Source organism: Excalfactoria chinensis, chromosome 6, assembly GCF_039878825.1.
Source record: "Excalfactoria chinensis isolate bCotChi1 chromosome 6, bCotChi1.hap2, whole genome shotgun sequence".
NCBI lineage: Eukaryota > Metazoa > Chordata > Aves > Galliformes > Phasianidae > Excalfactoria > Excalfactoria chinensis.
The window spans coordinates 35,475,712-35,495,786 of record NC_092830.1 but is presented as its reverse complement, the minus strand read 5'-3'; the positions used below and the strand labels follow the sequence as shown (position 1 = coordinate 35,495,786).

General features: G+C 43.0%; 2 protein-coding genes across 3 annotated transcripts in view; one reads left to right on the top strand and one right to left on the bottom strand.

Annotated features, from left to right (window-relative positions):
* INSYN2A (inhibitory synaptic factor 2A) overlaps positions 1 to 1,049 on the top strand; it is a 33,691-nt gene extending 32,642 nt beyond the window's left edge. Inside the window, exon 4 of the mRNA XM_072339426.1 lies at positions 474 to 1,049. Coding sequence (XP_072195527.1) covers positions 474 to 657 — 184 coding nt within the window. The 3' untranslated portion in view covers positions 658 to 1,049. The remainder of the gene's footprint in view (positions 1 to 473) is intronic.
* DOCK1 (dedicator of cytokinesis 1) overlaps positions 1 to 20,075 on the bottom strand; it is a 229,115-nt gene that overhangs the window by 154,934 nt on the left and 54,106 nt on the right. For both annotated transcript variants that reach the window (XM_072339424.1, XM_072339425.1), the window contains exons 24-27: positions 16,061 to 16,131; positions 15,036 to 15,142; positions 8,452 to 8,579; positions 6,446 to 6,541 (exon numbers count right to left, since the gene is read on the bottom strand). In XM_072339424.1, the coding sequence (XP_072195525.1) occupies positions 6,446 to 6,541; positions 8,452 to 8,579; positions 15,036 to 15,142; positions 16,061 to 16,131 (402 nt within the window). The remainder of the gene's footprint in view (positions 1 to 6,445; positions 6,542 to 8,451; positions 8,580 to 15,035; positions 15,143 to 16,060; positions 16,132 to 20,075) is intronic.

Below are 20,075 nucleotides of genomic sequence, written 5' to 3'. Positions count from 1 at the left end.
ATAGCACATCAAAGAACACAAGTACACACTAGCTAATACTGAAATGGGGTTCTACCCATGTTTCCTATGGATCTAATCAGCTAAATAAACAGATATACACCCATAGATGTTTCTGTCCCAGCAGTGGCTATGTAGGTTTAATGTCACTATCCTTCCTACTGGGCTATCAGCATAAGGAGAAGGTTTGCAGTGTACAGAATTAAGTTCTTAATGTATCAATTGTCCATAGAGGAGAACACAACTCGTAGTTAAGAGTTAGTCCAGTGAAATTAACACATGGTAAAGCTTGAATGAGGGCAGAGCTCAGGAGCATCAGCAGAGCCCTCCTGTACAGGAAGGACTGAGAACAATAAAGTGTTTATTTTGTGTTCTATTATATTAAGCCTTTCCACAGTGCTGTCAGATGTTGCTTTAATTGACATACTGCTGTCATCGTCATGCAGTAGCTGACTGCCTTTTCTTTTCGTTTTTAGCGTGGAATTGGATTTTAAGCAGCAAGAAGATAAACTACAGCCAGTTTTGAGAAAACTTCATCCCATTGAGGAAACTCAGGTTGCACCTTTGCCTTATTCTCAGGAGAGCTACTCCTCAACTCCCAAGCAAAAATCCAAAACTGAATCAAAAAAGCACGGAAGATGGAAACTCTGGTTCCTTTAACCAAGTCTGTTACCTGTGGAGTTCAAGGCCTTCTCTGAAATACATTTGGAGTTCTGTCAACCATCTGCAAGGGATCTCGGTACATTGCTCTGTGTCACCGGCCCACCTAGTTCGGACTCCTCTGGCAGCGTTCAGTTCTCACCCTATGTACCAAAAAGGCCTTTGTACCTACAAACTCATGTTCAGAACCAAGGGGTTGTGTGACACCTCGTCAGCTTTTATTTGCGGTTCACCAATGTGGGATGTAAAACCTGAATTGGAATTTATACAAAGGTGGAAAGGAAAACGATTCCCTCCCCCTCCCTTAGATCTGAGAGCATCACATTCTAACCTGTTCAATTGTAGGCTGTCATCCTGCACACAGCTAAATATCACTCTTGTTTTAAAGCCTTTTGGGGGTTTGGTTTATTGTCTTTAAATAATGAGGTGGGGGTGGGGGGGAAGCAAGCAAGCCTTATGTTTGCAGGTCTTCAGTCTTACAAATCCATGTTGATGGGGGGGTGCGGTTTTCAGCACATCTATCCTGGACAAAGCACAATTTTTCATGTGGTCCAAGGCCACGAATACTCTCTGAGATGTGACTGTATGTATATTTGCCTTCATGTGTTGTAGACTTCAGCCAAGCTATCACATTTTGACAGTGCACCATCAGTTCTAATTTAGCTGTGTCCTCACCACCGGGCAAACAAGGCTGCTGCCCATCACCAGCAGGTGGGCAGTGAGAAACGTCCCAAGTCAGGACAAGCCTTTAACCTCACCAAGCTGACAGGGTCAAGGCTACGGGACCATAAGCCGTCCTAAATCTCACTTTTAATCTTTTGCTGCCCCAAAGCTCTAAATGACACCTTCCGGCACAGGAAAAACCCGAAAAAAAAAAAAACAACACAAAATGAACAATAAAAAGTTCCACGGATCGCTGGCACTTGCCATGATTTAATATCTTTTTCTAAGGCAGGCTTTGGAAAACCTCTACATTACTGCAGAAGGCACCATAAATTTTATAGCACGCGTTATGCTGTGAAACCTGTCTGGAAGGAGCAGCAATTTTAGAAGCTGTTTATTTATCAAGCTTCTCAGATGGGTTTCCCAACCAACACACTGCAGTTTATACCCGTATCTATTAATTGTCCTAACCGACCAGCACTCTCCTAGGGAAGAAATCTTTGATTATTTCTCCTTTTTATTTATTTATTTATTTATTTTTACTGTTGCTCTGAATTATAAACTGAAAACGTTTCCTTTAAGTACCTGTTGCTGTCATTAAGCCCATATCTAGAACGACCGCATCTCACACTGGAAGTGGGCAGGGACTGGGAGCACTGCTGTGTTGAGGCTTTGTTAAGGAGTCATACGGAGCTACTTGGCGGTCTGGTTTACTAAGGCTTGAGATTTCATACCCTGCAGCATCACTGAGATAGGAATTCTTCAGTCTTTAGGTGGTAAAAACACCACGAGCAACAGATGAGTTCGCTCATACTACCAAACTTAGATATTCCTCACTGACAGCTTTTCTCTGAGCTCAACATCCAACACGTAACTACAAGAAAACCCGAGGAGAAACACATGCAGTTTGCTATGGGGAAAAGGTAAGAAAAGGAAGTTAGAATGGGAACAGATGTGCAGAAGATGTCAATGTCCACCTCAAAATGAACTTGAAAAAGTCACTTAGTAGGAAACTTCAAGAGGGCTACGAGTTCAATGCGGTACCCGGACGCTGCGTACCAGGAAGGAAGTGCAATTGTTCCACGAGGAAGAAATGTGTTTTGTGTATTTTATACCGTTTTTAATTAAAGATAAAATAGTGTTTATGCGGCAGCCCATCTCATATGCTCTAGAAACCCGCCCAAAGAAAATCTATTTCTTCCCTCCCCCCCCCAAAATGAAATATCAAACGTGGGTATAACGAGGAGATTCAACAATATTCAGTATTTCAAAATAGTGGCAATCATTTACGAATTTATATATGCTAACACGCCATTTAATTAAAGGAATTAAATCAAGCATCTCTCAGTGGCAACCAATTACAACCCGTTAGCGTCACCTCATCAGCAGCTTTCCCCATCAATCAATCCTAAACGCTCTCATGCGCAGGGACGGACACAAAGCTCAGCTGCTCTGTGTGCGGTTCCGACCCATCCCGAGCCCAGAGTTCTGCATGCAGGTCACACCACGGGGGAAATCTCACGGGAGGAAGATGTGAGAGCTGCAGGTCCGCGTCCTCGTGGCGTGTTCTGGACACGTTCAGGCTATTTTCTTAAAAGAGTTGCAGATTTTTAATTTTTTTAACATTTTTTTAACCAAAGGACAAGCCGACATCCATGTAGCCCTGCTTCAACTGACATAGCGCGTCCGATCGTTCCATACGATGTAATTTGTAATAAAACGTTTTTGCAAGTGTGTCAGAAGTATCATATTGTATTGCGTTTGGAACCGCTCAGCCTAGGAACCCAGAGAGAACCTTCGTTCTGTAGAGCTTTGGTTCAGTGTGACACGATGCTCTTTTCACCCTCGTGCAAAAAACCTTCTAACACTCAGCTCCGAGGTGACAGCACCTTCACTTTCAGCATGCCACGTGGCATCGCTCTGCCAGACTCACCCACAGCATCACACCCTTCCACACGCTGATTTGCTACATGCACTTCTCCCATATCACGCTGAAACTCATTTTTAGTCAACAGATACTGCAGTGACTTTATATTACTTGCTATGTCCCAGGTCCGTACCATTCCCATTAAGCAGCAGTTCTTTGTTTTAGAGCTACCAGGATCCACTATCCATGTACGTATCACTTGTTTTCTTAAAGGAGGGGAAAAAAATCAAATCACTGTAAAAATAGTTGAACCGTCAGGATAAACTGAGGAAAAATTCATGATTAAAACTGACAAATCCTACCATCAGAACAAAGTGTTTTGCTTTTTCTTGCTTCAGGTGCAAAACCGTCCGTGCTGGTCATTTCCCTCGGCGTGTTAATGGTTCATCACCTATTTAAGATCGGATTGGTTTCTCAGGAACCCTCCCAGCCCCAAACCACTGCCAGCCTGCCCCATCCCTGCATCCCGCACACGCTGGGTATTGCTCCTGGGATCCATTAACCAGGTTGCCTCCACAAGTTACCATGCAATTCTGTTCTTGTAGACAAGACATTGACTGCACCCATCAAAGAGATTTTTCAGCAGCCGTAGCACAGAAGTGGGGCTCATTAAAGTCACTGGGGAGCTGGAAATGAGCTGCTGAGCAGTACGGGTGCACACAATTGGTTCAGATAAGCACTGGCACTGCACAGCCCAGACCCACTGGCTGCACTGGTGGTGTTATACATTCTAAAGCAGGAAAGCAGCTTGATATCAATGACAGAACATAACCATGACCGCCATCCACTTCGGTTTGCATCACAGAATCCTTTGAGGTGGAAGGGACCTTTTAAAAGTCACCTAGTCCAACTCCCCTGCGATGAACAGAGACAACACAGCTCCAGCAGGTTGCCCAGGGCCTGGCCCAGCCTGGCCTCAAAAGCCTCCAGGGCTGGAGCATCCAACACATCTGGTGGTAATTCCAAACACTGGAATAGGCTCCCCAGGGACTCAAATCTCACTACTGGAAAGGCAACAGACAGCATCCACCACTGTCTTTCATCTATTATTCCCATCTTCCCTCCTCACATCAGTGCTGTGCTCTGCTGTTTTACGCTTCTTGCTCCCATACTCTCATCAGTTCCACTTCTTCCCTTTGCCCGGTGTCATTTCCACCCTGCAGAGATTCTCTCCCACTATATCTGAGCGACGCCTCTGAACCTTCCAAGAACATCTACTTAACCCCTCCAAGCTACACCTTCACTCTAGCAAAATGGGACAGGGCTTGTTCTACAATGTAAAGGAACTGCCTGCTCAATAGACAACAACTCTACATTTGCACACATCTGCCATCTGAGGTGCCCAGGCAGTGATCTAAAAACCCCATCTGGGTGAGCTCTCTGAAACGAGAGTTTGGCTTTCTAAGCTCTTCTGGGCTTTGTAAGAGAGCATTGCTCCGAGCTGTTGACCACATGGAAGCTGAGAGCAGTTGTGATTCATCCTGCACCTACCGTGGTCAGTGCTGATTTACTGGAGGCCACAAAACACCGACTCACTGTGTTTTTTGGAAAGGCAAGAGATGATTTAAAATCACACTCACAGAAAGAGCCAAGGAAATACGCTCAATTTCCCTTCCTAAGGCAACATGTGTTGGAGGAGGAAAGGCTTCCTGATCTTGCTGATGAGTTCCCAGCGCCTGTTGTGTGCAACAAAGGACGGGGCAGCCCAAAGCTCACAACAAACAACTCAGGGCTGCTGCTGCGCTTCCACCCCTGGCACAGATTGCACTGCACTGCTCTCCAAAGCCAGAGATTAGTAAAGAGTGGGGCAAGAATGGTGCCGGGAGGGATGACAGATTGTACAGGAGGCAAAGTTCTGCTCCTTCCGATACCCGGGTCACTTAACAAGGCCAGAATCACCTTTTCAAACTCTGTGAGTAACCAGCTGTAGTTTTGATGAGAATGGTGACAAGTTGAGTCTCACCTTTACTGAGAACAACTTACACAGCAGCTCTGCTTCTGTTAGCAAACAGACCGAGCAGAATCACCCACGTGAGACTTCCAGAACAAAAACCACACTCAGAAATAACATGCACTAAAACATTTTTCACCTTGAAATCCATTTGATGTGGCAAGTGGGGAACAAATGCTAATTTCCAAGCCCATAAATTCACTGCTTTCACCGAACCAACCCGTGCAGGTGGCCAGAGGCACGAAAACCTTTGAAAGCTTTGTACCCATATTCACATTGAAACATGGCAAATGTTAACAACATTCTCTCCTGGTTTCCAGGATTTGGATTTGGTCAAGTGGGAACTACAGCCCATTCATTTTCCCTCAGTGTTTCACCAAAGAAACTGACGTGGTAACAGCCACATCAGGATCAGACGTACAAAACCCTATGTGAGTGTTACAATGGGGAGAAAGCTCTTGTCATTATGCACACTGTCTGTAATAGGCTCTAATTACATGTCCTCCTGCAATGGTAAATTCAATATCCCACATTCCTGTTGCATCAGCACATCCAGCAACATGAAGCTATACTGAAGACTTCTGCTCACTAATGCAGAAGGACATCAGACACAGCACACCACCAGCCCCACAAGCATCAGCACACCCAGGCCTGCTAATACTCATTGCATAATGACAGTGTGTGCAGATAGAGAGACGGCAGGCTGCATTCATGATCACTGCCCGTATTTCTAACACAACTGCACTCAGCTGAATCATGCACAGGAGAAATTTCAAGTACTGTTCGTTAAAAGCACAAGGAATAATCAGCATTTCAATACATCTCAGCCACGTCCATCAAAACAACAATAATTCACAAGGGAGATTAGAAGAAAAGAAGGTGCGAGTGGACTCCCACTGGACAAGCAGATGTGTGCTTTGTTGTTTTAAAGAACAAATCATGGCTCCAAGTGGGCTTAATGACAGCAACAAATCGATGCACGGTACTGAACCCGAGCAGCTCCAATGCAGAACACGGGGTGAGCCACTCAGACAGATGGAAAACCCAGTCTGGTTGGACCAGAGCTCTTCCTCTCCCCTTACACACGCTACAAACTACAAGCCAACAAGTAAGCTCTATTGCTTACTGAACACACACAGTTCCAGAAGGTTTTGATTGCTTTGGCTCACTTGGGATTCAAACCCTATTACATTCAGGTTCAGAACGATGTGACAAAGGTATTTAAGTTTACATCAGCAGACACTTACGATGAGCTCTGAATCGCGTCCCATGGAAATGACTGTTCTATTTACTGTCCTCAGAAGCTTCTCCATGATTATCTGGACGTGTCGTTGTGTTGGTCCCTATGGATAAAAGAATGAACCAGTTTCACCTCCATATGCCAATAGAAAAGCAAACATGTGAGTTCCAAAGACCTCTAATGTGAAAGACAGATAAAGCAGTACTTCTACTGAGCAAAAGCAGAAAATCCAGCTCTGTTTGCAAAGTCTTATTAACATACTTTATTAATAAACGTATTAGTAGTACTGGTACGGTTTTCTAAATGGAAAGCAAGTCCCTGGAAGCAATGACCGGGATATTTAGTTACCTGATTTTATTGGCCTAAGTCATTTTTCCCACCATCAGAAGCAGGTTATCAAGTCTAAGGAGCTCTTATGCAACAGCTCACCAAAAAGGAGCGAAGTAAAATGAAGGAAAACTTTAAGTAACGAACTTCAATTTCAGTCAATTACGTCAAATTAGTATTTCTGCATTATGAGTAACCTGCCATTATTTTTGGAATAGCTGAAAATAAAATGTTTTGCACAACTGGTCTTGAAGATGGTCAGAAACCTCACACAGAACAGTGCCTAGGGGAAATAAAGCCCAAAATCCCATATGAAAAATCCAACGAGCATCACTCCCAGCCTAACCTTCATAAACAGGGGTAGTTTTCATTAGTCTGAAGATCTTTCGAAGAGGTCTGTGAGATGGGAGGGTGCAACAACTCTACAGCCAACATTCGGAAGCATTTTCCCACACAGTTCCCCAAACAAAGCAGCATCTTTGTGTTGCTTCTTGACTACCGTTCAAACAGTCTGATGATCCATTTTCTTTCTTGCCCTTGGATCCTATCATTTGACTAAGCTTAATTACCAAAGGTAAGCTTGCACATATGAAGAATGTATTTGCATAGTCAAAGAGTAATTCATCATCTGTACATCCACACAATGACTGCTCCAATACGATTTTTCTTCCACTGCTGACAGATAATGTCTTTGGGATAGAGCTTATAATTCTGGTACAAAGAGCACAGAGAATCATAGAATTGCTCAGGTTGGAAAAGACCTTAAAGATCATCGAGTCCAACTGCAGCCTGACCATCCTACCCTACCACATGCTTCCCAAAAAACAGCCAAACAAGATGTTTGGTACTAAGTGAGCCCAGTGGGCCTTTCCAGCAGAAGGAGTGTATGCTTCTACACAGGGCTGAAGATTCAGGCAGCAGCCTCAGCTCCTTTAAGACAGCATCAAATGATTACAGCTCTCCAGCAAAGGAGAGAAATTTGCAAGGAAAAGACAGAAGGGCTGTTATGCAAGCCGGCACATCTGCACGCCTGCCCGGAGCACTCACAGGTTTGCAGGTGCAGCTGCCTGACATTCCTGTTCTGAATGGATAAGACCACCCCATTAGCTGTAGCACTCATGCAGAAGCAGTCACCTACCCATAGAATAACCAAATACCCTGAGCTGGAAGGGATGGCACAAGGATCATCGAGTACTAACCCAGGTTATTTCTTACGAAGGTGTAGAACTCTACTATGTAACTCTGAACATCGCTTTAAGACATTAAATAAGTTTGCTAAATTCATTAAGTTAAATGTTCATATATATGCACCTTCAGGGCCACCTTCCATATCATTCAAATGTGCATGTCCTTAAATGCTTGGGTGGATGGGGGTTTCAAGTACTTCCCACCAGGCACCGTGTAAGAGAGGTGTAGCTCTCAATGACAAGTATCCTACTCACTAACCAGCATCTGTACGAGTGTTCTTCAGCTGCAGTGGTGATTGGAGTTGCCTCAGAAACAACACAAAACCACACAAGATGTCAGGGAAAACATCCTCGTCATTGCACAGCTAAAAAGAAGCCTTCAAGAGATTGGTAAGGGGACAGAAAAGAGTGTAAGTCATCAGGAGTTACCTGCTGAATCAGTTCTGCTAAGATTCACTTCTTTTAAATGCTAATCTTCACAGAAACATGAGATACTAACCACATCTTTCTTGTAAAGCACTTCCAGGATGTTACTCAGCAATTGGCAACAAGCCTCCAAATCTTCCTGTCTTTCCAAGTGATACTTGAGCTGATCTGTCATTGTTGGCAGCAAGATTTCCCTGCAGTCTGCACACAAGACATAAGATTACATACACAGCAGTAAATAAATGCACCGTGTTACCTATACAGCCAACCCGCTCCAGTGATTGCTTAAGACAAAAGAAAAGTTAGGAAGAAGATATATTGCAGATGCATTTCAATCCAAAGCAAAAAAAACCTGGGGGAAAATATATATATATATAAGCAAATGAAAGTTAAGCTAAGAAGGCTCAGACAAATGCTTCCGTCCCATTTCTGCCTCAGCTGAGCAAAAGGCTTTAATAGCCCCACAGCCTTTAACTGCCCACGCTTAAAACCAGCGATTACCCAGAGTCACAAAACCCCAGACAACATTTCATACAATTAATGGAAGTATAACTTGCAAAGTGTCTTAGTGTACATAGAGAGAATACTGGGACATTGCATCTATTCAATACAGCCTGCTCCTTCCTTAAGGAAAGGCACGTATCCTTCATGCTCACAGGAGCTCCCTCCATCCCCAGCCCAGCACTTCCAAGCCCAAAGGAGGGGAACCAGCTACTGCTGGAGCAACTACCAGGAGCCCATTAATCCAGCGAGACCCCACAGAAAGGACAGAATTCTGCTCTCACAAACTGCACAACGGGGAAAAATAATAGTCAGTGGCATAAAAAAATAATCAGAGAAACACGCTACAATGCAGCACAGAGAGCACTTCATCTCAAGAAGATGCTAGAGAGGAACTAAAACAGCAACATCTTTATCCTGCCGTGTAGGCTCGTGCTTGCGGAATGAGAACGAATGGAGTACAAGCACACCCAGCTTCAGCAGTTCAAGAGAAATATTCTTCAGGCTCAAGTGACTGCTGCACGGAGGTGTTCACTAGGGATGCACAAGTGGGCTCTCATTCTAAGAAAGAACACTTTCAAGAGTCAGTTTCTCCAGTGTGGAATTTTTCCATCTAATTACTTCTCGGTCATTTAATCGCCGGCTTCATAACTCAAAAAAGAGCAAAATCGTGGCACGTTAGTTCAATTTTTCCCTCAAGAAACAGGCACTAAAGCCTGCAATGTACTTACATGAAGAAACCCATCTAGCCAAAGCATCACATCGTCTCATATTCATTTCCATTATGACTTAACCATTCAAGAGAAGAAAACTGGATTATAAGAGGAACAAATCTAATTTTAGAGAAACATCATCATCATCAGTTTCCATTACGTTTACAGCCTTATTATTCATAAATCTGTATAGATATTAAAAGCAAGGAGGTGGTGACCTCTGTGGCTAAACAGAACTGACCCACACAGCACTGGGAACTGAGGTAAACCCTTAAGATTCCACCTTACTCCGGTAGCTAAAGGGCACAAAAGCAAAACAAATGGCATTGAATGAGATTATTTACCAGGATGTTTATTAAAGAATCATCTACAGCTACTTATACAAACACAAAGTCTCTAACCACCCTAATAAGACAGACAATGAAATACAGGCATTAAACTGAAAGGGATGCTGAAGATGAACGAAACTTCTGCCTTAGATGGAAGCTGCTGCAGCCCCTGACCATTTCTTCCGACCCCAAAGCCATTCCCTTCCTTGTTTCAGTACCTGAGCCACCGTTACATGACATAAATCACCAGACAGACTCATAAAGAAGCAAAGGCAGATTTATGCTGCCCACTGCAGGAGAGTTGCAACTTGACATCTCTAGGAGCCCCTCCAACCTAAACCATTCTGTGATTAATTCTATGCTTCTATCAAAAAACAACAACACAAACACAGTGGTGTAGCACCCTCCTTCCACCAAACACAAGGGTAAGACAAAGTTCTGCCACTCAGTTGCTAAGCGTTCCAGCAAAGGCACACGAATGGGGCTTTGTAATGCCTACAAGCTGAGTCAATATTTAATAACTCACGCCAATAATTAAGATATTCATGTTCCCGCTACATCCCACTAGTAGAGAATGGTCAAAGATCAATTCAATACCTACAAGCATCCAGAAGGCAAAAACTGAAGCTACGTCACCTCTGGGATTGACTGCCTGGAACACACGTTGATAACAGAGCAGGCAATCAGGCTGAATTTCTGAGAAAGGAAAACCTAATTGATTCATCAAAGCACTTCATTGGGAATCACACAGCCTGGACTTCTCCTGTTAGATCTGACAGTGCTCCTCACGATGCACCTCCCGGCTCTCTGCCATCCCACATATTGACTGCTGAACATCTGCTGTTCTGTTTGTAGCTGCTGCGGAATGCAGAGCATGGGAGGATGAAACACAGTGAAGAGGTGCCCTGACTACTTGGTCACCCCATACAACAAGTTAGATTCTTCTCAGATTAAGAAAAACAAACACCCAAGAGATGCGAAAAGCACCAAGACTGTGAAACCTTCCTCAAGTTTATTGGCCTTCTAACTACAGGCACTCTATTTATGTACATGCACAGGTAAATATTGCAACAAATCCACTACTGCGGTCATTGCTCCACGCTGAGACAAGCTTTTAAGTACCTCCTTTGCCATAAACTACTTTGAAAAACACCGTGTTGACCAACTACCTCGAGATTATTTACAAGCAGAGCAGAGGAGAAGTTAACCTTCCTCACCCTGCTGGTCACAAACACCTCCTGGCACTGATTAATGGCAAGGCCAGAGAAATCCGGAGCCTACAGCATTAGTCTCCTGCTCAAAAGCCAGCTGTGAAGATAGCTCACAAGTATGATGCACAATGATTACAGACAGCAGTAATTCGACATCTGTTCATTCTCTGCTGCACAAGTCCAACCCCCAGTGATTAATGACACGGGAGCATGCGGCGAGAATAAAATATTAATCTTTATAAAAGGATGCTCAGGAGGCAACATCAACTTAAGAGCATCCAAGCAAAGCTCCAGCGAAACACTGGCACGGGAACTCTGCTGAAGCTAAATACACACAATACATTTTTGTCAATAGAAAATATTTCATTTGGAGGGACGCTGATAAATGTATTTCTTTGCTTTATGGTTCGTTTAGTTTACGTGGCCAAACCCCCCCCTCTGCTCAATAACCGCACTTCCAGTGGAGCGTAACCAGCGTGGAGTGGAAGACTGTAAGTGTTGTCATAATTAAAGGGTAAGAATTTTTATAAATGCTAGACGCTCTCCACTAATATTTAGCAGCCAAACAGTTTCCTAATGGAGAAATCACTCGATTTCCTGGCTATTTAATACAGCAGCCACACAGCTCACTTGGTAATTAGCTGCAAGTCATTTGTAAAACAAAGCAATTGAGAATACAAACATCTCTACAGGACAGAACAAATCAGATAAATCATTATTTACACAAAACCAAAAGTTTGACATTTCCAAGGATAAGACACTTCATTAAGCTGCAAACTAACTAGTTTTAGTTGTTTAGAACTGAGAACGTGCATTCAGTTGTTAGGAACGTTCTGTGCCCCGGCTTATACATTCACACATGCATTTAAACATACGTTTAAGTGCTTTACTATGAGAGTGGTGAGGTGCTGGAACAGCTGCCCAGAGAAGCTGTGGATGCCCCATCCATCCTGGAGGTGTTCAAGGCCAGGTTGGATGGGACCTTGAGCAGCCTGGTCTAGGATTAGATGATTAGATATGGAGGTTGGCGGCCCTGCCTGTGGCGGAGGGTTGGAGATTCATGATCATTGAGGTCGCTCCCAACCCAAGCCATTCTGTGATTCTGTGTGATTCCGTGAAACACAGCAGACATTTACGACGTTCTGTTTCAGGTGCAGCTCTGAAGAAACAAATCCTCTGTGGGATATTTGAACAGTTGTAGTTCTGAGCACACACAACAGAAGCGTGAAGGTCTGACAGATTTAGTCTATACAGAGAACTGGCTTCTACCCGTTGGCCTCTGTAAGCAAGAACAAGCTTGGAAAGATTACACTCCTTGTTGCCATGTGGCCCCTACTCCTTTATCAAATACACACAGATAGATAAATAAATGTTCCTTGAAGACACCTGGCTCCTATTCTGTTCAATTACTTACACACAAACAGACAGACACACGCTTTCGCTGCTTAACAGAGCTTTGACTGCATAATCACATACTGACTTTTCTTCTTTCCTTTGGGTAAAAGGCCTGCATTATGAAACACTGTTAGGACAGTAGCAGCAAAACGTAAAGAATACACAGGATATTCCTGCCAAGGCTGAAGAACTCTTAATAAAAGTAAACACAAGGTTCACAAAGGAGATGTATTACCTTGAATTTCAGAGTGGAACAAATATATGACACACAACGTAACCTGAAAGCAATTGAACAGCAGTTCTATAAGACAAACAAAGCACAACGCCACAGTGTATTCCTACCCACGACCCCAAACTCTTCAGGTTTCACAAAGCCCACGGAACCATCCAGCACTCCACACCCTTAAAGCAGAACTCCTCACAAGGTATTTCACACACACCCCTCATCCCTCCATCCTCACAAATTCCCATATTTTCCCCTATTTAATTCTTCTTCAGACACCACAAATAAATCTTCCTTGTCTCTCAGGGCACAGAATCTGGGCATTCTCTCAAAAATAAAACAACCCACTGATGAAAAGCTGTCTGATTTTCAGTACGTCTTTGAGCTTTCCTGCAGCTCCACAGCCTTGTACCACTTATTGCTTTTAGGCAAGAAAAGCTTATTTCTGTGATATGGTACAGCATCAGACTGCTACTCACAGGAAAATATTGGTTATTAGTTTAAATTGTATGAATAAATGAGAAGAAGGAGAGGCAGCAGAACTACATTTTTAGTAACAAGAACTCAGACCCACAGAGCAAAGAGAGTCCGGATTTAACCACTGTGGCTACTGGCTTAATTTATTCTCAAGTGTTTACGAAAGGTTTCTGGTACAATCCATTCTCCAGGCATAAGCGTTAGACAGAATTATCCGTGGCACAAGGAGCATTAAAGATAATGCTTTGTTTATTGATACAGGAGACTACATGAGGACGTGCAGAAGCACCTGGGAGTAGGGCGGTGCACAGACATACACTGCTGGATGGTGGAGGTGGCACAGCCGTGCCCCAACATCCCCCTGTGTCACACCTCATCTCTAAACTGCAGTGAGGATGAAATGAGCACCCAGTGCTGGGAGGCACTCAGCACTCCGGGCAGCACTGCTGGGACACATGCCTTGAATCTCCATCACGCTTCAGCTGGAGTGCATCAGATTGAGGGCATTCTTAAGTCTGGTGATACAAAAGCCTCAAGGAACGAGCCTCACTGTAAGACCCAAAAGCCATTCAGAAGTGCTGTTCCATCAGTAAAACCAGACTGGGTTCAGACATAATACCCTTCCTATTACAGCTGAACCATCCACCTTCCCTATGAGCTCTACCAGCTGTTTACTCTGGACAACGCCATCCCCTGCAGATGGCTGAGTCTGAGAGCTGCATATAACAAACCTTCTGATCATTGCTTTTTAGCTACGTTATCTCAGTTTTCTCCTATTCAGAATGGTCAGGTGTAACACCTCACGTCACTGACTTCGACCCTGAAGATTTTACATTCCTAAAGCAGCCAGAATTAAGAAAAATTACTACAGAACGCTGAAAATGAATGACAGAAATGATGCACATTTTATAGTAACACTTGATGCACGCATAAGGAAGAACAAACATTAAAATGGTCTTGGAGAGATGTACCATTTCATGCAACACCAGCAATTCCATCTGCTTTCTGCCTTATTACCCTTACAATTCAAAACAGATACAGTTGTGTCACTCTTTTGCTGTGGCAAATAAGAGCAGAGAAGATCTAAAAAGTGAAGACCAAGCTGCAATGCATTTGGAGCTGCTGGTGCAGCTGTGGTGATACTGCCAGCAATTCCGATCCACAGAAGAGTCCTTTCATATCTCCCTTATGGTTGAACCATTGCCTCTTTGCTCCCTCATTACCCCCTCCTGGCAGTACAAAACCACTCGGTTTAGGGTAGTTTAACCTGCAGTCATCTAGAAGAGAATAAAATGCTTCACTGCAAATGAAGAGCTCTATAATAGATACCAGCTGAAGTTGTCTTCCACTGTGTATAAGAGGAGAAAGCATGGAGGAAGGGTTTGAAAGGGTTTGAACCTTCCACTAAGGTTCAGCTTGCAGGGAAAGAAAAATGTTTCGGAAAGGATGGACATTGAGAACAGCCACTGTTTCTGTAAAACTTCTCTGAGCACAAAAGCTGAATTAATAGATTTTGATAAAATCAATGCAGTTAAAGTTGTAACACACGCCAGTAACACTGGATGCTTCGTGCCCTCTTAAATGAAAAATTACAAGTGTTTGCTTTCACTTCTTTATGATCTCTAACCTGCAGTACGTGTCAATTAGCATTTCCTCACTTACTTCAAATCTTCTCATCCTGCTAATGGAACAACCTTAATTGGGTGCAACCTCCGCTGCGTTTCGCAGCAAGGACAGAACTTCCACCAGCACAAGTCTGGAGGCAACGAGTAATGTGACCATTTCAGAGTCACGAAGCTGCTGCTTACCGTGCTGTGTGAAGAGGTCACTGTGAACTATTTCGATCAAGCAGTAGAGCTTCTGAATGGTCAGCCGGCTCACGGGAACGTTGAGGATGAATTCAGTAAAAAGTTTGCTAGATAGAAAGGGACAAGTTAAAAAACATAGCAAAACTCCCCCAAAAACATGTAAAACAAAGCAAACAACATGACTAGGCAGCACAAAACTACACAGCCAACTGCACGCCTCAAGATTAACTTCTCTCTTTTACCCCAAACAATGAAGTATGAAATTTCAAAGGCAGTTCACATTTCTCTGTTCACTCTTTTCATCTTTCCCTTTTGCCCTCCCCTTTCATCCCAGTTTCGTGCTGTTTTCCTGTCTTTTCATTTCAGATTCTGTATTTCAAGTTGCAGTTGTTTGTGCCGTGGCCTCTCCAATTCAATCATCACACATTTGGTTTCCCTACGGTCTTTTTGTTCCCAAACAATTTTCTATTACAGGAATGCTCTAAATTGTAAATAGAAAAGCGTATTTATAAGCTACTGAAATGTCCATCCATAAATAAGGCTCAGTGAACAAAAGCAGAGTTATTATTTACATCAGGTTTGTAATTCAAACAGCGATGCATCAAGCTTACAGTTGGAGTGTTTTGTTGTCAGTTATTGACTGATAATTCTTGATGTCTCATTATATGGCTTTAGCAGTCAGGACTGCAGAATTTGTCAAGACGTGTCAAACCTCAATGCCACACATTACTACCAATGGGATATCAGCATAGCCCGGCAACTACTTGTAGGAAAATGGTGATAAAACATCTCAGGCCATCATATTTCATTGCCTCCATGCTTCAAAGCCAACAGAATACTGACAAAATAATGCCTTAAGAACTACACATTTATATATATATATATATATATATATATATATGTGTGTGTGTGTGTGTGTGTGTGTGTGTGTGTATGTATGTATATGTATATATATATATTATGCATTATTACACAAACTAGTCCTACATAAAGTGCACTGAACACTCAATTAATACAATACTTACCTAAGTTCTTTTGGATCAAATACTAATTTCACATCATTGACAATAGCTGGCAAGTATTTAAGTGCTGCTCCCTGAAAAAAAAAACAAAAAAGAATAAAGAGAAAAGGAAAACTGAAATTCATGCCTCCGTCCATCTGATGGGAAGACAGCAAGAAGAGAATCACATGTGTGTAATTGCTTTGGCTTAACTATACCCTGTGCCTTCAGCTGAGCCCTGTAACTCGCCCTCAGCCTGTTCTTCCAGAGATAAGTCACTCAACCTCAAAACTCAAGGAAAATGAAAATGTTAGGATTGAATCAGCCTAGAAAGAGGGAAGGAGCAAGAGAAGAGCTGGGAAGACTGATTGCATACATCAAAATTGGAGATGGGTGAGCTCTTAGCAGCCCATTAAGGAAACCCCTCAGCATGCTGAGACTCAGCATTTGTGTTACATTCCCTTCATTGCCTTTCCCCATCCTCTATGGAGCTGGACATCCCTCTCAATAGCCATGCTGCATTTGTTTGGATTAAACTTTCAGTACTTAAAAACCAAACAAAATCACATCACTGCCATTCTTCCCTTCTTTGCATTTTATTGATAACTCTGAAGAGTGATTGTAGATGTGTCATTGCCACAAAAGAGGGAATGATTAATTCCTCATCATCTGTGCTTACTGCTCAGCATTAGCAGTTTCCATCCATGACAACACCATGTAATCCCTCCTATCCTTTTGCATTAGGAAGGAAGCCTTTATGCATGTCCCTACCAAGTCTTTCTTTACTCTCAAGGATGCGACGTGATTATGGTATATAACTCCAAGGTCAGACAGATTCAAGAAACAGAATACTTCTGTTTAATCAACAGTGCTTAACAGTAGGACGAAGAGCATGAGAAAGCAAACTTGAGGAGTACCGCCCTATAGCTACACACAAAGCTACCTGTTGTTTTCAAACTACTTCGCTTTTCTGCTGCAACATTAGTAACTAAAGCAAACTATACTGTCCTTGTATGCAGGTCAACTGATTACAGTCACGAGAGGCAGCTCAGTCCCAGCTGTTCAGCTGAAAGGGGAAAAACTGTTTAGAACCCGCTATCAATCAAATATCTTAATCGTCTTTCCGACTAAAAATACGAACAAGTACCATTAATGATTAATACGTACTATTAAAGAGTGAAGTTCAGGTATATTATACTGTATAATTATTTTAATTAAATCATTTGCATATCTTTAGATAAGATTAGAAAGAGGTATCACTGATACAAAATGTCATCTCCTGAATAATGCATGAAGCAGTTGTTCATTTACATATTTCCCAATAAAAATGCAGACTAAAACCATTTTAGTTAGATGGTAAAAGAAGGCGTAAAACCTGCGTACCTGGAACACAAGGACAGGCAACCTTTCCTCTTTGGTAATAAAGCATTGCCAGGTTCCTTAGGGATTTCTAGACATTGCTGTTCCAAAACGTGCCCACATGGCTGCAGGTGACCACAGAACATGGCCCTGGCAATGGCAGACATGCTGGAGGAACGCACATGGTGGTAGCAGCTACACACTTAAGTGTATGCTACGCTCATCTTCTGATCAGCTCATAGCTTCTGCAACGTGAATATACAGATTTGATTTCCACTTAGTGTTCGCTGTCAAAGAAATACTGACAGCACGGCAAAAAAATTACAGAGTGAAGATTTTATGGCCCGTGCTCAATTGCGTCCTCACCTTCAGTCCATCAAGCAGGACTGAGTCAGCAGCCAGCACTGCCCAACAACAACGCGCACCTACAGAACCAACTCTTCACGAAGGGATGACATCTGTCAGACCGTCCCAAGTGACGAACAAGGGATGTAATTTCAATGCCTGCTGACCGGTTTTACATCAGCAAAGAACATCGCGCAGGTTGGACGCAGATTTCAAAACGTTCCCCTCCCTATTCACAGCCCGTTCAAACTGCTGAGCTCGATTGTCAAACACTTCCACGTATGCTTAAAGGACTACTTACATGCTCAGAAATCAAGCTCATAACTGTAATTATGCAAATAGTCCCATTATGTACAGGCTTATGTGTTTTGATGGATGAGGGCTCTAATGACCAGTTATAAACCGCAGCCATCACTCTGTTTTTATTTGCTTATCATTCAAATGCATGTAGCAATAAATGTTTAGTAACACACTAAAAAAAAAAGAAAAGAGCTTTCATTTTATATCTTCAATTAAAACTGCACACTGTGCAGGCACGGGCATTAAAATTAACGCTTTAATGACTTAAACGGAGCACTGGTAGGTAAAGCTGTTCAAAACGTCAACTAAAAGCCTTTAGTTACAACAATCATCAGCCCCTTCGTTCTGCTTTGTGGACAAACTGATTGAAGTTCAGCATCTCCAAAACTTAGGAAAACTGTGAAAAATCTATATCCCAATTGGTACCTCAGCTGACTGAGTTCCACAACAGGCAGTACGGTGGTGCTGGTAGCCACAGGAAGAGGTTTGGCTCTGGGCCTTTTGTTTGTCTCCTCAAGCCAACAGAAGCATCTAAACTTACTGCTTTGGAGCTCAGGTCCAGCCCCAGGGCTCTCAGCTCCTCCACCAGCTCCCTGCCTGAGCCTGGCCACACCGTGTGGCCCAGCTGTAAAACACCTAAGGGCCCAAAAACACTTCTGGGTGCACTCTGCCCATCTGAGCCATTCAGCTTGTTAATAGATGGCTCCCTTTGTGAAAAGGAGCAAGACTCAAAGTATTCAGTCATCATTGATCAAAATGCTCTCAAAATACAGGCTGATTTTTGGGTGATCCCGTGTAGAGCCAGGAGTTGGACCCCAACATAACAGCAAGCCACGAAGGTCACGTCAACAGAAGCACATGCACTGAGATACGTGTTTAAGAAGTAAAAGACTAGAGCAGCTACAGCCCATTTTGCATGCCAGGTGGAAAAATACCCTAAATACCTCAGCTCCAAGCTGATGCATTAACACCAGTGCACTAACAGGACCAAAAGCACGGCACTGCTTTGCCTCACAGCATCCTTCTGCCTCTTGGCACGACACAGTCTGCATGAACACTCTGTCCTCTCAAAGCACACTAATATGAGAAGTGGTAGTTTTGCTAAGGACCTGAAAGTCGCTTCTGATTTCATTTTGGGTAATAGGTAAAAACAGATGGAAGTTTTATTAACTTACTTTCATTTTGAAGTTGGGAGATTGCTGAACAATCCAGTCATTAAGACTAAGCAGAAACGACTGCTGCAATAACAAAACCAGCCTGTGATATACAAATAAAAACAAAGCAAATTCCACCTTTCATCCCACTCTGGGGCTTACACTGACACAGCATTTAAAATCAATTTAAGAATATAGTAACAAGAGCCTCTTTACAGTAGCAGGTAAGGAAACTGCAGCGCTTACTTTACGATGCCATTAGATCGAACAAATGGTATTTGCAAAGTTTTAAAGCAAAGGCATTGAGAGCAGCGTACTACAGGCTCCCGTCTTGGCTATATCTCTCTGTACTATATAAAAGCAAAAATACCTGATATAGAAGTGCCATTTGTAAAGCCATTCATTTCAAACAGCGCAGCTATTCTCAGCTATTCTCAAAATTAAGCATAAAATTTCTTTGCCAAATACAGTATAACTTTATGAACTCTTCTGTTTGACGAAGTAATAAATTTCTTTTATCTGTGCAATCTGTACATGACTTTAATGTTAATTTCCATCTATCCTGTCACTGAACAGAAAGCTCATACCTTCTCCACAAGCGTTATCCCTGCCTGCAAATCTCATACAGCCAGCCAAATTCAGCCTGGTCAGCAGCTGGATGAAACCATTTCCAGGAATGCCTAAAACCTACTTTTGGATTGCCTGAATCTGTTCGTTCCAAGTCACAAGTGAACCCACGCCTCTAAAACAGCATCAAGCACCATCATGAGATCAGCGCATCAGTTACCAGAGGAACAACGGACGTCCTCATACGGGTCCCTATGAAAAGAGAAACCTTTGTCCACGGATGCATTTTGGCACTCAATTCGTTTTAAACGATG